The sequence below is a fragment of the Aptenodytes patagonicus genome, chromosome 13 (assembly GCF_965638725.1).
Source record: "Aptenodytes patagonicus chromosome 13, bAptPat1.pri.cur, whole genome shotgun sequence".
Lineage (NCBI taxonomy): Eukaryota > Metazoa > Chordata > Aves > Sphenisciformes > Spheniscidae > Aptenodytes > Aptenodytes patagonicus.
The window spans coordinates 1,551,690-1,566,548 of NC_134961.1; the positions used below are offsets into that span (position 1 = coordinate 1,551,690).

At 71.3% G+C, this 14,859-nt stretch overlaps 2 protein-coding genes across 4 annotated transcripts; both read left to right on the forward strand.

Moving 5' to 3' along the window:
• The first annotated feature begins 1,203 nt into the window (after nt 1–1,203).
• SEPTIN12 (septin 12) lies at nt 1,204–12,212 on the forward strand. 3 transcript variants are annotated; one of them, XM_076350976.1, is made up of 11 exons: nt 1,204–1,340; nt 3,982–5,049; nt 9,823–10,011; nt 10,381–10,509; nt 10,691–10,772; nt 10,869–11,006; nt 11,138–11,255; nt 11,334–11,429; nt 11,548–11,644; nt 11,900–11,951; nt 12,059–12,212. In XM_076350976.1, the coding sequence occupies exons 1-11, from the start codon at nt 1,286–1,288 to the stop codon at nt 12,201–12,203; spliced, it is 2,169 nt and encodes a 722-aa protein (XP_076207091.1). In that variant the 5' UTR covers nt 1,204–1,285; the 3' UTR covers nt 12,204–12,212. The 3 variants fall into 3 exon arrangements, with proteins under 3 accessions (XP_076207091.1, XP_076207093.1, XP_076207092.1); XM_076350978.1 differs by lacking the exons at nt 1,204–1,340; nt 3,982–5,049 and adding an exon at nt 6,647–6,669; XM_076350977.1 differs by lacking the exons at nt 1,204–1,340; nt 3,982–5,049 and adding an exon at nt 9,048–9,117.
• Nucleotides 12,213–12,738: 526 nt separating this feature from the next.
• Nucleotides 12,739–14,439, forward strand: MYADM (myeloid associated differentiation marker). Its single transcript, XM_076350979.1, has one exon. The coding sequence runs from the start codon at nt 13,394–13,396 to the stop codon at nt 14,258–14,260; it is 867 nt and encodes a 288-aa protein (XP_076207094.1). The 5' UTR covers nt 12,739–13,393; the 3' UTR covers nt 14,261–14,439.
• The last annotated feature ends 420 nt before the right edge of the window (nt 14,440–14,859 follow it).

Genomic DNA, 14,859 nt, shown 5'->3' on the forward strand with positions numbered 1-14,859 from the left:
GTGCTCCAGCCGCCGGGTGTTTACTCGCGGCCGGGCGGCTGGAGGGTGGTGAAGAGCGGAGCTTGCGCTGCGGGACCCCTGTTTGGAGAAGGGATTTCCAGCTCCTTCCCCTTCCACATCTGCTGCCGATCCCGGGATGGGGCTGGGATGGGGTTAACCCTTGGCAGCCGGGGTGGGAGGGGGATGGATGATGCCCCCCCCACCCTGAGCATCCCGTAGGGCTAAGGGTGGCGGCTCCGGTGCAGACCCTCACCCTGGGGTGCTGCCTGCATCACCCCGTGGGACTTGCTGTGGGCAGGACCACCCGGGATGCTCACGGGGAGCACGGTCCCCTGCGGCTGGTCCCCAGGGATGCTCCAAGAGCTCAGGCATGGCCCACAACCCCTGGCAGGGGCAGCCACACCAGAGGATGATAACACCCCAGCAAACACCCCACACCCAGCCAGGAGGCAACGGCAGGCAGCCCTGCCTGCACCAGCGCCTATTTCCCTCTTGCTCCGAGCTGGAAATCCCTGGGGGAGCAAGGACCTGCGGTGTACAGCCTGCGTGGGACCCAGCAGCCTGGCCAGGACCCCCCGGCCTGCCTAGGACCCCCCAGCTACGGTGGGGGCACAGGGAGCACCCACAGCGAGCAGGACCAAGGCGGCTGCCGGCTGCACCCCTGGAAGGGGGAGTGCCGGGGGGGGGGGGGCAGGCAGGCGAGCCCCCTCGCTTGTCCCCCTGCGCAGGGGCCGTGGGGTCCCCAGCTCCGGCCGTCGCTGCCAGCCTCTGCAGGGGTGCCTGGGCGGGGGGGGGGGGCAGCCTCCCCCACGGCCCGGGGGTGTCCCCGGCCGGCGCAGAGGCGAGGGGCACCCCAGTGCCCTGGGGCCGGCGGGGACCCGGCCTGGTGGGATGGGGCCGGGGGCAGAGGGGCCCGTGGGCTGGGGCCGGTGCCGAGGGGGCCAGCGGAGCCCGCGGGAGGGGGCTGGCGGCGGGGCCGGCGGAGCTCCGGGGGCCGGGCCCGGGGAGCCGGGGGGGGGGGGGTCCGGCCGGGGCGGGGGCGGGGGCGCGGGCAGCACCTCCCCTCTCCCCTCTCCCCTCCCTCCTTCCCTCCCTCCCCTCCCCCCGCGCCGGTCCCCTCCTCCTTCCCCTCCCCGCCGAGGGCAGCCGGCGCCGTCCCGTCCCGTCCCGGGGCTCGGCGGGCTGAGCCGCGGCTCCGCTCCGCTCCGCTCCGCCCGGCGCTGCCGCCGCCTCCCCATGCGGGTGCCCCGGGTGGGCGGCAGCCGCCGGCCCCCCCCGCCCCGGCATGGCCCGGCTCTCCGTCAAGGAGCACCTGGACGGGATCCTCTCCGACTTCGAAGGTGCGGCCGGGGCTGCGAGACCCCCCCCCCGCGGGTGACCCCCACTCGAGGCTGGGTATCAGCGGGGGGAGATGCCCCCCGGGAGCTGGGTATGGGGGGGGGGGGGATGCTGCTGGGGTTGGGCGTCTTGGGGGGGACGGGATGCGCCCCGAGAGCTGAGCATCGTGGGGGGCTGCGCTTCCCCCCCCCCCCCCCCCCCCCGGGGGCTGGGTAGCGTGTGGGGGAGATGCCCCCCCGGGGGCTGCGCATCGTGGGGGCGATGGCCCACGGGGGCTGCGCGCCGTGGGGGGCCGCGCATCGGGAGGGGGCTGGGATGCCCCCCGGGGACTGGGTATCGTGGGGGCCTGCTCTCCCCCCCCCCCCCCCCCCGGGGGCTGCGCATGGTGGGGTGCGCCCCGCGGGGCGCGCTCGTTGGGTTGTGCCCGACGGGGCGCACCCTCAGGGGGAGCCTGCCGGGGTGCGCCCGCGGGGGGGGGCGTGGGTGCACTCGGGGGGGGGGGTGCGCCCGTGGGGTGGGGGGGGGACGGGGGGGGGAACCGCAAAGCGCTCCAGGGAGGCTGGGAGGTGCGTGCCTGCACTTCCCCCCCGTGTTCGCGCGTGTGCGCACTCCCCGCGTGTGCGTGCTCCGACCCGCGGCTGCGCTCCCCCCCCCCCTCCCCGCCGCCCGGGCGGGCCGGGGGCTGCGGGGGGGGGCCGGGAGCCGCGTCCCCCCGCCCCCCCCCCCGGGGGCGGCCCGGCCGCGGGAGGCAGCGGGACGGGTTTGTCTTTCTCTCGCCCGCGATTATCCCCGGCCGCTTCCCGGAGGCCGCGGCGGGAGGGGCCGGGGCCGGGGCCGGGGCCGGGGCCGGGGCCGGGCGGGGAGGGGCGGGCGGCGAAACCCGACCCCGGGGCTGCTGCTGCCCTCGCCGGGGAGGAATGTATGCACCTACCCTGGGCACCTTAACCCCGCCACTGCCGGGCCGCCCCCACCCCCTGCCACCCCCTCCAATCCCTTCCACCCCACCCCCCCACCCCCCGCCATCCCCCCCCCACAACCCCTCATCCTCCCTAAACCCCCTGCCACCCCCCCACCTGGCCCGGCATCCCCCCGCTGCTGCCCCCCCCCCCATCTGCCCATCACTCCAGACACGGTTTGGGGCAGCCAAAGCCATGGGTGAGGACATGACCTGTAACCAGGGGCAGGTTTGGGGTGAAAGGAGGCATTTTGGCGTGCCCCCGGTGGGGCCAAAGCAGTGAGATGGGTGTGGGGAGGGGGATGCCATCCCCGTGTCCCCATGGCCCCCGGCACCTTGGCCAGCTGGAGAGGGGCAGGACCGGCTGGAGAAATAACCTGCCTGGTGGAGAACTGTTATTAGCAGCGCCCGTGCCCTGGCCCCTGACCCCTGCCCAGCCCCGGGCACAAAGGTGAGCTGGGGGGGGGGACGGGGACGGGACGCCCACCGCTCCGCTGCCCCCGGCGCTGATGGCCAAGCCGGGGCAGTGGCCGTGGGGCTGAGGAAGAGGAGGGCGAGGGCGGCCTCGTGCTGGCGGGTGCTGTGCCGGGGCAGGCTGGTGCACGTGCTGGGATGAAGGGGCGCAGCGTGGGCCGCCCCCCCCAGCCTCCTCGCCGGAGGCAGCCACCCGCCGCTTGGCAGCGGGGCGCGGCAGAGGCGAGGAAGGCTGCCTGGCGGGGGCCTGGCCCCCCCCGCGCTCTCTTGGGGGCCGGGGAACCAGCTGCCGGCACCAAACGGTGCCGCTTCGGCAGAGCTGGCAGGAGCACGGCTCCCCAGGGGCCCCGTGCTGCAGTGGGAGGGAGGGAGGGAGGGAGGGGGCGGCCGCCCAGTGAAGGTGCTTCCTGCCCGTGGGGGCTTCGCGGGGGTCCCGGGCTGCTCAGACCTGCCGCGGCGGTGCCTGGCCGGGCCATGGTGCCCAGGAGGAGAGGGCCAAGCACCCGGCGGCTGCTCCGGCAGGAAGCTTTGCACTGGAGCTGGGCGCCGCGATGCCCACGGGGCGGTAGGGGGGAGGTCCATGTGGGGGGCACGTTCGCACCACCAGCAGCCCCAGAGCTGTGGCGTGGGCTCGTAGTTGCCGTCGGTGCTGCAAAGCCGCGTGGGAGGCATGGCTGCAGCCTCCCGCAGGAACTGTAACGTTACTGCTGCATGTAGCGATAGCTGTGGCCTGCCTCGCCATCAGTAGGCTTCAGGGTTAATGCCCTGTAAAGGGGCAGGAATCCTTCCCAGCATGGCTGTTTGGCTGGATAGAGGGGGAGAGGGTCAGAGGGTCTGGCGGGGGATCCGGTTACTCGGGGCCGGATCCCTTACAGGGGGAATAAAGCGGGCAGTGTGCTGCATGGGGAGCTGGCGGCACCGGCCGGCCGGGCGCAGATAAACCACGGGGAACAATGCGGCAGGGCCATGGGGCTGCTGGTGCTGAGCTGGTTTCCCATGCGGGACGGGCTCACAAACGGCCCTTTGGCACCCGGCTGCGCGCGGGGAGCACCTCCGGGTGCTGGCACAGTGTGGCACGGCACGGCTGGGGGTCCGTGCACAGGGGTGGCAGTGGGGTCGGCTGAGGAGGGGGCAGAGCCCGGCGGGTGCCCGGCTGGGGGTGCCATCAGGTGCCGCTCTCATGCCACCATCCCTCTCTCTCTCTCTGTCCCCAGCGCTCAAGAAGTCATTTGAGGCGGAGGATGGGGACGAGGCGCCTGGCTCCCCACCGGTGTCCCTGCTGCCCTCGGGCACCGGCGAGTGCCGCCGGCCGCTGCAGCCTGGCCACCCACCCCGCTCGGGCACTGCCACCGGCCCCAGCCCAGCTCCCAGCCCCGTGCTGCGCAGCCGGCTCAGCACCAGCCTCTCCGCCAGCCGAGCCAGCAGCACCGCCGTCACCGGCATTGCCCGTGTTGCCTCCTTCCAGACCCGCCAGGGCTTTGCCACGGGGCCGGGCAGTGATGGCGAGAGCCTCCGCAGTTCGTCCTCCAGCCTGGAGAGCCCCGCGCCCCCCCAGCCACCAGGCACCCCCCTGGCTACCGGCCCCAGCCTGAAGAAGGTGCCGTCCCACGGCAGCGTCTTCCCGGCAGAGCTGGAGCATCCCCTCCGTGGGGCCGCCGCCAGCCACGGCTCGCTGCCGGCGCTGGACCTGCACATCGCCGAGGAGCCAGGGATGGGGACTCCCCTGCCGGACCCCCCCCCATGGGGCACCCGGAGCCCTGCAACCCAGCCCCGCACCCACCAGCCTTCGTCCTCCTCCTCCTCACCGGCCCCATACGATGGCACTGGGGTGGCCCCAGGGCTGCCCATGCTCCCCGAGGGGCCGGCGGGGCGGCTGCCGGGCGGGTGGGACGTGGCCCCCTGTGCACTGCCACGGCCGCAGCTGAGGGTCAGCCTCAGCGCCAGCCCCGGCCCGGCCCGCCGGCCCCCGCCGCTCCCCCGGGGCCAGGGGGAGGCAGCCCAGGCCCCCGCTGCCCCTTCCCCAGGGAGGGCTGAGGGGCTGCCGCCGGCCCCTCAAGCTGCCCCCTTTAAGCTGGTGTCCCAGCCGCAGACGGTGCAAGTGAGCTCCCAGCCCGCCTTCCTTGGGGGGCTGGTGCTGGTGCCGGCCCTGGGGACCCCGGCAGCGCCTGGTGGAGCTGGGGCGAACCCCTCCAGCGCCGGGCTGGTGGGGCCACGGGGACCCTGCGTGGCGGCTCCCGACGAGGCTGCAGACGGCGGCTGGGCTGCGGTGACGCCAGAGCACGGTAGGACTTGCTCCTGTTCCCTCTCTCCTCTCCCTACCGGGACCCCCACGCTGGGTGCGGTGTTGCCAAAACCTCCCAGTGAGCCCTGCTGCCTCCAGCCGCCCCGGCGCTGCCAGCACCAGGGAGGGTGTTGATGCAGGGCCGTGGTGACGCTGGGGACAACACAGCCGGGATGACCCCCGCCGGCGCCCTCCTCCCCACCGGTGCCAGGGGGCTGCAGGGCGCATTGGATGCCGCCCGGCGCGGCGTGGCGCATAATGGCAGGGGGGGGCCGCACAGTGCAGAGCCGAGCATGGCGCTGGCAGGGCTCCCGTCCCACCCGGCCCCCAGGTGCCTGGCGAGCTTCCCGCGCCGCCCCAGCGCTAATCGTTTTCCCCGGCGCGGGGAGACAGGTCAGGACACATGTGCCCCATCGGCGGCAGCCGAGCACTGGGGCCCCGCGCGTGCCGGCTATCGCCACAATCTTGTCCCGTGTCCAGCACTTTCTTCCCCTCTCATCCCTCCTTGCTTGGCTTGGGGACGGATCCTGTTCCTCCCTTCCCGTGGGGGCGGAGGAGGTGGCGGGGGGCCAAGGTGCGTTCAGGCGTGCTCGGCGCGTGCCTTGTGCCGGGGGGAGGACACGGGGCTCCCGGCACAGCTGTGCCCCTGGCTCCCACCATGCTGGCATGGGCACCGCCGAGCCTGTGCCTGTCCCCAGGCATGGGGCAGGGGTCCCCCAGTGTCCCCCCTTCCTGGCGGCTGCTCCGGGGAAGGCTGGAGGGCGCGGGGGTGGCCGGGAGACGGTCACCGCCGCCTGTGCTCCCTGTTTAGGTGCTTGGGGCTCGCTGCCCGTCTCGCTGGGGTGTCATGAGAGCCGCCGTCGCCGGGCTCTAAGTACTGACGCCGGTGAAGGCATCCATACATCTGCTCCGGGCTGGGGTGAATCATCCCCCAGCAATGCCAGTGGCCGCACTGCCCAGCCAGCCCGGCTGCCCCGCCAACCCGCCGCTGCCTGCAGCGCTGGCCGGGGCGGAGGGGACGGTGCTCGGGGCCAAGCTGGGGTGATGGGGACACGGGGGGACAGTGCTCGGGGGTGAGCCAGGGTGATGGGGACATGGGGGGACGGTGCTCGGGACCAAGGTGGGGTTTGGCAGGGTGGCTGAGTGTGGTGTGCCAAGGCTGCGGAGCAGGGTGCAAGCCGGCAGGCAGCGCGTGGGCACCGGCTGCCCTGCAGACGGCAAGGGACCGGCGGGCGCTGCTCGGGCACAGCGGTTTCTGTGCCAGGAAGAGGTGGGGATGCACCCGTTTCCTCTGTCCCGGGAGGCCACCATGGCCCCCAGCCGGTGGCAGCTGGGGGTGGCTGTGGGGCGTCGTGGCACGCTCAGTCCCACGCCCCGTGGGAGGAAGCGCCAAGCGAGCCGGCGGCCACCGTGTTTCACTTCCACACCAAGCGAGTGAGCGAGTGCCCCGGGTCGCCCACGCAGGGCCCCGGGAGAGGAGGAGGAGGAGGAGGAGGAGGAGGAGCGGAGGAGGAGCTGTGGGCTGCAGCTGCCTTCTCCGCCTTGCACCCCAGGAGCCATTTGGCCCCGGTGACCAGCTCTCAGCGGCGGCAGCAGCCCCGGCTCCGGCCGGCTCACCCAGGTAGGGATGGCCGGGGTGGCAGCGGGCAGGGTGGCGTGTAGGCAGGGGGGTGCTGCCGCCGGGGCAGGGTGAGCCCCCCTCGGTCCCCAGCAGGCAGGCGGTGCTGCAGGACACAGGGTTTCGCCTGATGGTTCACTTCTGCTTCTGCTCACCACCGGCACCCGGCGGCCCCCAGCCCCATGCCATGGCTCCCGCCCATGCCACAGCCAGCCGGACAGGCTGGCTCCGGGTCCGGCTGCAGATGGGGTTTGTCACCACTGTCCCCTTGGGTCGTGTTCGGCGCTGGGAGGGGCACCGGCATTTCTGGATCATGCTCGGCCAGGCGAGTAGAGCCGCGGTGAGCTCCTCGCCGGTGTGGTGGGCACCGCTCCCTCCGCATCCCCCAAATCCTCATCCTTTTGCTGGAGGGGCCGGGTCCCTCATGCTCACCCACCCTCAAGCCTTTGGGACCCGGCACCATGCTCTCCCCATCTGGCTGTGCTTCCTGGCCAAGGTGATGTCCGGTTCGACACGGCGGCGAGCAGCCGGACCGGGAGCTCCTCTCCCAGCTCATCCTCTCCCAGCGCCCTCCACCCCCGCAGCGTTATTACAGGCTTCCCCGGGGAACCGGCCAACTAGCCCCACATCAGTAATTAAATCCATGGAGGAGACCACAGACCCGGGATTACTTGTCCCTGCCTGGAAAATAAGAGCATCTTTAATGAGTCCTCGAACAGGTCTGGCTGCAGGAGCCATTAGCCCCGGAGGTGCGCGGTGATGCCGAAGAGATTCCACGTGGCTGCCTGGCTGCCGGCCATCGCCGATGGGTCTTTTTGGCAGCGAGGGCAGGGACATGGGGGGCTCCGGCCCCGCGGGGGAGGTGGTTGTGGGTGCAGCACCCAGCGCCGCCACGCGCCCTGCAGCTCTGCTTGCCGCCCCCTCTGGCTGTTTGTGTCTGCTCGGTGCTGCCGCCGGCACGGCACGGCACGAGGCGATGGGTGGCGGCCGAGCCCCCGCGTGGGTGCTGTGCCCCGGAGAGCGCCCTGGGGAGCTTGGGGGGGTGCAAGCACCACATCCTGCCTGCACCCTGCCTGCACGCTGCCTGCAGTGGCCAGCCACCCTGGGTAGTGCCAGGCAGTGGCTGCATCACTTGGTTCTGGATCTGTCCTGGCAACGGCCGGGGGCTGGCAGGGACTGGGGAGGCGGGTGTGCAGGGGGGCCAGTGTCCCCCAGGAGTGGTGGCGTGCCCAGGTGAGCATCGGGGGGGGGGGGGGAGGCCCCACCTCCCTGCCTGCCTGCGGAGCGCCCCGGCTCTGCTGCGGGCAGCACCCTGTGTGCCCTCGGCCCCCCCAGCCGGGTGGCACCGCTGTTACCAGGAAGTCCCCAGCTGTTTCGCCACTTCCGAGGAACACCCGACCCGCGGGGTCGCGGGAGGAGCTGGGACACGTGGCGCTGCTGTCCCCAACCCCGCCACCTTCCCCGGCATTGCTGCTTGGCCGCGGTCCTGCCATCTCTCCGGCCAGGCGGTGGGTTTGCACCCACCGGCGGACACAGGGTGCTGGGTGCCCCGCCCCTCCCCCCCCCCCCCCCCCGCCGGGATGCTGTTGCCACGGCAACAGGTGTGTTGCGCTCCATCATCTGCTGGTACCCCGGGGTTGGCTCAGGCCTGACCCTGCCCACGTGTCCCGCGTCCCCAGGCTGCGTGGCACACAGCCGCGGCCTCGGCAGGGCAGCTCGGCTCCCTCAGCAGCCTCGGCCATCAGCAAGCTGCCGCTCGAGCCTCGCCAACGCCAAGAACCGGCTGGCACATATGTGCCAGGCGGGGAGGCTGCGGCGCGGGGGGACGCAGACGCCGTGGGGCACTGCGGCAGCGGGGCGGGTGGCAGGGCCACCACCTCTCGCCTCGCCCACCACCTCTCACCTCGCCCCGCTGTGCCCGTGCCGCGGCTGGGCATGGGTGCTGCTCGGGGGGCACGGTGCAGGGCGGTGCCAGGGAGCCGGTGGGTGCCAGCAGGGATGGTACCCACAGCCGAGCGCTCCTCCTCCCCTTCGGTGCCAGCCCGGCCACCCACGGGGGTGATGGGTGCCATGGGGGATGGCGGGCATCCCTGTGCTGGGGTCCCCATCCGCACCAGCCTGGCTGGAAGCCAGCGGTACCGTGTGCCGGGTGGGCACAGCCGGGCGGGCGCCTTCCCCACCCCGCCGGGCAACCGGCAAACTCGGCGCGGGGGCTTGGCTGTGGCGGGGAGGGGGCTGCGGGGGGGGGGGGGGGGGAGGGAGGGAGGGATGTTGCCGTGCTGGTCGTGTGTGGGAGCGGCAGCCTCGCCGGAGCCGGGTTTGGTGCCAGCCGGGGGCTGGCGGAGGGGAGGGGGCCGGGCTGCGGCGCTGATGGGGCTGGGGACGCTGATGGCGCCTGGGGGACCGCCCCGACCGTAGCGGGGTGCTGAGCGAGGGCACCGCGGCACCGAGGTAGGACCCAAACAATGGCCGTGCCGGGGAGGGGGAGGAGGAGGAGGAGGAGGAGGAAGAAAGGGCTCGGGGGCCCCCCAAGCTGCCGCACAAAGGGCTGGGGGGGGGGGGGGGGCGGGGCTCCAGTGGCCCCCCAGCTTGGGGCGCGCTCCGGGCATGGGTCCCCCGGGCAACCCCCGTCCCTGGGGCTGGGGGTTGCGCCGGTGCCTGTGCTGTCGTCGTCGTGTGTCCGTCCGTGTCCCGTCCCGTCTCCCCCCTCCCCCCGGGGCCGCGGGCGGGTGCCCCTCGCCCCGGCAGAAGCCGGTGCCCGGGTACGGGGCGGGAGTGGCGCGTCCTGCCCGGTGCCCGGGGCGGGGGTGCCGGCGGTGCCCGGTGCGACCACCTCGCAGAACAAGCGGTGACATCGCGGCGGGGGGGGGGGACGGGGGGGGACGGGCAGAGCTGCCCGGTGGCACGGCCGCTCCGAGGATGCCGCTACGGCACCTCCCCCGTACCCCCCCTTCGCCGGGGGGGTGGGGGGGGTGGGGGGCGGCGTGCCCCGTTGCCATGCCGAGCCTCACCGGCCGCCAGGAATGCGCCGGGGCTGCGTGCCCGCCGGGGCGGCTGCTGCTGGGGCAACGGTGCCGGCGGAGGGGTGGGCACCGGGGGATGGGGGGGGGGGGGGGGGGGGGGTCCGGGCTCACCCGCCTTTACCCACCCGTGCAGGGAGCAGCCTGGAGCCCGAGGAGCGCAGCATGGAGCCGCCGGCCGTGCCGGAAGAGGAGATGCCCCTCACCGTGGCGTCCGGCCCAGCGGGTTGCCAGCTCTTCGGTTACGTGGGAATCGAAGCCGTGCTCGACCAGATGAAAATCAAAACCATGAAGACGGGCTTCGAGTTCAACATCATGGTTGTGGGTGAGCGCCGCCCGCGGGGTTTGCTCCTGGTTGGGGCGGGAATCCCGGCTCCAATGCCGCCGTGCCGGGGTAGATCATGCTTTTAAGGGATTTTAGGGGATTTAAGCAGCGATAAATTGAAGAGGAGCAACATCCCGTACCCAATAATACAGCGATGCTGACAGGCGAGCTCATCCCAACCTCCGGGATGCTCCTGAATGGGTACTGAGGTGTTATCGCCTTGGGGAATAAATTTATTGGGGGGATAAACCAGAGCTATCCCAACCTCTGGGATGCTCCCAAATGGATGCTGAGGTGTTATCGCCCTGGGGGAATTAATTTATCGGGGGGGGGGGGGGGGACAAACCGGAGCTGCCGGCGTCCCCTCAGGGCAGAGCGGGCTGGGGAAGTCGACGATGGTGAACACCCTCTTCAAGTCCAAAGTGAGCCGCAAAGCCTCGCAGCCCGGCCAGGAGGAACGCATCCCCAAGACGGTGCAGCTGCAGTCCATCACCCATGGTAAGGTCACCACCATGGGGTCATGTCCCACCAACCCTGGGGAGAAGCAGGGGACCGGGGGGGGAGGGGGGGGGTGGTCTGAGGCCGCAGATGCGGCCTCAGACCACCCCCCCCCTCCCCCCCCGGTCCCCTGCTTCTCCCCAATGCTTGGTCCCCACTGACCCACATCTCTGCCCCATAGTCATCGAGGAGAAGGGTGTGAAGATGAAGCTGACGGTGACGGACACGCCGGGGTTTGGGGACCAGATCAACAACGAGAACTGGTAGGACGCAATCGGATGCGGCGTCCCAGCTTGGTGGGTGGCAATTTGGGGTGGGGGTTTGAGCTCAGATGCCGTCCCCCAACTTCTCGTCCCCAGCTGGGACCCCATCATCAAATACATCAACGAGCAGTACGAGAGGTACCTACGTGAGGAGATCCTCATCACCCGCAAGAGGAAGATCCCGGACACCCGGGTCCATGGATGCGTCTACTTCGTCCCCCCCACGGGTCACTGGTGAGTCCCCACTCGCAGCACCCATGGGTGCTCCCTGCTTGGTGGTGGGGTCACCCTGAGGTGATGGCGGTGCGGGTCACCCTGAGGTGGTGGTGGTGGGGTCTCCCTGGGATGATGGTGGTCCCTGGCAGGCTGCGCCCACTGGACCTGGAGTTTATGCGGCGGCTCAGTAAGATCGTGAACGTGGTGCCGGTGATCGCCAAAGCCGACACGCTCACCCTGGAGGAACGGGCAGAGTTCAAGCAACGGGTGAGGGCACGTCCCTGAGGGGCTCCTGGGGTGCCCCATGTCCCCCCCCAACCCCAGCTCAAGCCCCGTATCCCGCAGATCCAGGAGGACCTGAAGACCCACGCCATCAGTGTGTACCCGCAAGAGGACTTCGACCAGGACCCAGATGACAGGGCACTGAATGACAGGATTCGGGTGAGTGCCGGGATGCTGGGATTGGGGATACCGTCCCCTGGGGATCACGGTGGGGGAGAGATGCCCCCGGGGGAGCCCGGCAGCACCCTGGGGTGAGCGCGCTCCTCTGCATCGGCAGGAGAAGATCCCCTTTGCCGTGGTGGGGGCCGACCAGGAGCACCAGGTGAACGGCAAGCGGGTGCTGGGCCGCAAGACCAAGTGGGGCATCATTGAAGGTGAGCGGAGCCCCTTGCACCCCCAGCCCTCCCCAGGTACAGGGTGGGGTCTGCCAGGGGTGCAGGGAGCAGCACCCATGGGCGCATCCCTGCCTGGGGGGGTGCTGAGCTGGGGGGGGGTGCGGCATGGAGCCATGCCAGTGCTCCGGTGGTACCCGGAGCCCACTGGGATGTGCTCCCTGGGCATCCCCCCGCCACCCTGCCCTCCTGCCCACATCCTGCCGGCCCCGCTGCCCGCTCTGCCTTGCTTTGCAGTGGAGAACCCGGCGCACTGCGAGTTCCCCCTCCTGCGGGACCTGCTGATCCGGTGAGTGGGGGACGGGGCAGGGGGTGCTGGCACCCTGCAGGGGGGGGACGGCAGGGCGGGGGGGACGGTGACTTGATGCCCTTCCTCCCCGCTGCCACCCCGGGCAGGTCCCACCTGCAGGACCTGAAGGACATCACCCACAACGTCCATTACGAGAGCTACCGCGTGCAGCGGCTGAACGAGAGCAACCGGCCAGCGCTGAGCCCCCTCAACGGGCTGCCCGGCAAGGATGAGGGCGGCAGCAACCTCTGAGCCACCGCATCCCCTCCCTGCCCCCCCCCCCCCCGCCGCCCCGGAGCCACCACTGGACCCCCGTGGCAGTGCCCATCCCCTGCCCACCAATGGCTGTGCCTGGACCCTGCCTGGGGTGAGGAGCCCACGCCGGTTTGGGGCAAGGAGCCCCCCAAGAGTGCCAGGCTGCCCCAGGTTGGGTCCCTGGGTCCCTCGTCCCCAAGCTCTGCGACGGGCACAGACCCTCTGGACCCTGCGCAGCATTAAAGGTCAACCCGGAGCCTTCAGCCTTTGCCATCACCATCCTCCTGTTAGTCCCCCACCTTTCGACGTGCCACCACCCTCCTGTGCTGCTCCGGCCACTGGGGCCATGGGGCGAGACCCCACCCGGTGCTGTCAGGGTGCCCGGTGCCAGTACCAGCCGGGCACCCTGGGAAAGTGGCGGTGCTGCCGGCGGCGTGCCGGTGGTGCCGTGGGTGGCCGGGGCGGGCAGGGTGCGGGTGCCTTCCCCACGGTCACCCCACCCACCCTGCCCGATGATGGCAGCTGGCACAGCCGGACTTTGAGCCGCCTATCGGGTGGCGGAGGTGCTGGGAGGGGAGCGGAGGTGCCCGGATGGGAGGTGCTGCCCGGAGGGGTGGGGAGGGGCTACACCCGGCTGCTCCCCACTGTGGCACCCCCCCTGCCAGGGGCACCCGGCACTGGGTGCAGCCCCCCAGACCCCTCGGGCAGACCCCGCGGGTTCTGCCCCGCTGGCTGCCGGCCCCCAGCATAGTGTGGGGATGGGGGTGTCGGGGCAGCCCCCCTGGTGCTGCGGGGCTGCCTGAAAGGCCCCTTTGTGCCTCCCACCGCGGGCAGGGCCGGGGCGCGGTGCCAGGACGGCGGCAAACAGCAGCTCCCTGCCCCACCCCACCCTGGCCCCACCGCGGGGCTCGGCGTCACCGTGAGCGCCAGCACCCTTTGCCTGGCCCCGCGTTAATGATCCACCCGCCCATGCTGCTGCCGCCAGCCCCCAGCAGCCACCCCAGCAAGCCGTGCCTGGCGGTGGTGGCAGTGGCGGTAGAGCCGGGGGTCCTCGGCACGGGCAGCTCGGGGGGCCGGTGGCTCCCTGCCCTGCACCCCACCCCTCCGTCCCGGCACCCAGATAAGAGCAGCTGCTGGCAGCACCCATTTCCCGCTGCGCGGCGTGGGTGGGAGAGCTGGCTGGGACCATGGCCATGGCGACGGTGAACCTCCACGCCGTGACCTCCTGGGTGGGCATCGCCCGGCTCTTTGCCGTCGTGCTGTCCTGCATCGCCTTCAGCTTGGTGGCCTCCACTGGGGACTTCAAGGGTTCCTACGGGACGTGGTGCATGTTCACCTGGTGCTTCTGCTTTGCCGTGACGCTGCTGGTGCTGGTGCTGGAGCTGCTGGAGCTCTACCCCAAGCTGCCGCTCTCCTGGGATGACTTCACCTCGGCTTTCTCCATGCTGGCGGCGCTGATGGTCTTCACCACCTCCGTGGTCTTCCCCTCCATCTTCATCAGCAGCCCCTGCAGCAGCAGCAAGTGTGCCCGGCAGGCCGCGGCCACCACTGTCTCCTTCCTCTGCTTCTTTGCCTACGCCCTCGAGGTGGGGCTCACCCGCGCCAAGCCAGGGGACATCTCCAGCTTCCTCTCCACCGTGCCCGGGCTCCTCAAGGTGTTTGAAGCCTACGTGGCCTGTCTCATCTTCTCCTTGCTGGATACCTACAGTTCGAAAGGTGGCCTGCAGTGGTGTGTGGCCGTCTACTCCATCTGCTTCATCGTCACCCTCATCATCATCATCATCACCATCGGCCGGTGCATCACCTACATACCCTGCCCACTGGAGAAGATGCTGGTGGGCTACAACACCCTGGCCCTGATGATGTACATCACCGCCACTGTCCTCTGGCCCCTCTACAGCTTCCAGGGGGGGAACCGCCCCGACACCTGCGGCAGGAACTGCTGGTGGGACAAGAACCTGGGGGTCACCTTCCTCACCATCTTCAACCTCATCGCCTACTTGGTGGACCTGGTCTACTCCACCAGGATGGTCTTCATCAGGGCACCTCCTTAAGGGCTCCGGGTGGCCCCAGTGGGGCGAGGGGTGGTGGGACGTGGCTGGGTGCCAGTGCCAGTGCCAGTGCGGGGCTGCCGGTGGAGCTGAGGAAGAGGCCGGACGCCTCGGAAAGCTCCTTCTCCCCACGCCGGAGCGGAGAGCTGCAGGGTGCTCCCGGGGGTGCGCTCAGCCCCGCGCACCACAGGGTGCCCAGCTGGGGGGGGCCGGGGGGCCAGGCTGGGGGGGAACAGGGTGCTCCCAAAACCCTGGAGCTGGGGGGGGGGCTTTGGGATTAAATTGGGTCATTTTTCACTTGCTTCTGCCTCCTCTTTCTTCCCCTTCCCGGCTTTCTGCAGGATCCTCCCCAGCGGCACAGGGGGCTCAGGGGTGAGAAACGGGGGGACACTGGCAGTAGCAGGGTGGCACTGGCAGCGGCACGGGGGGGGGTGGGGGGGGGTGGGGGGTGAGGGGGGGCACCGAGCTTCAGCAAATCCTCTTTTCTCCTTGTTGACTCGGCACCGGAGTGAAGCAGGGCATGACCAGGAAAAAATCCAACCCGGATGTCTTTGCCTTGGCACAGGACCCTGCCGAACGGGTTCGGGAGGAATGTAGCTGCT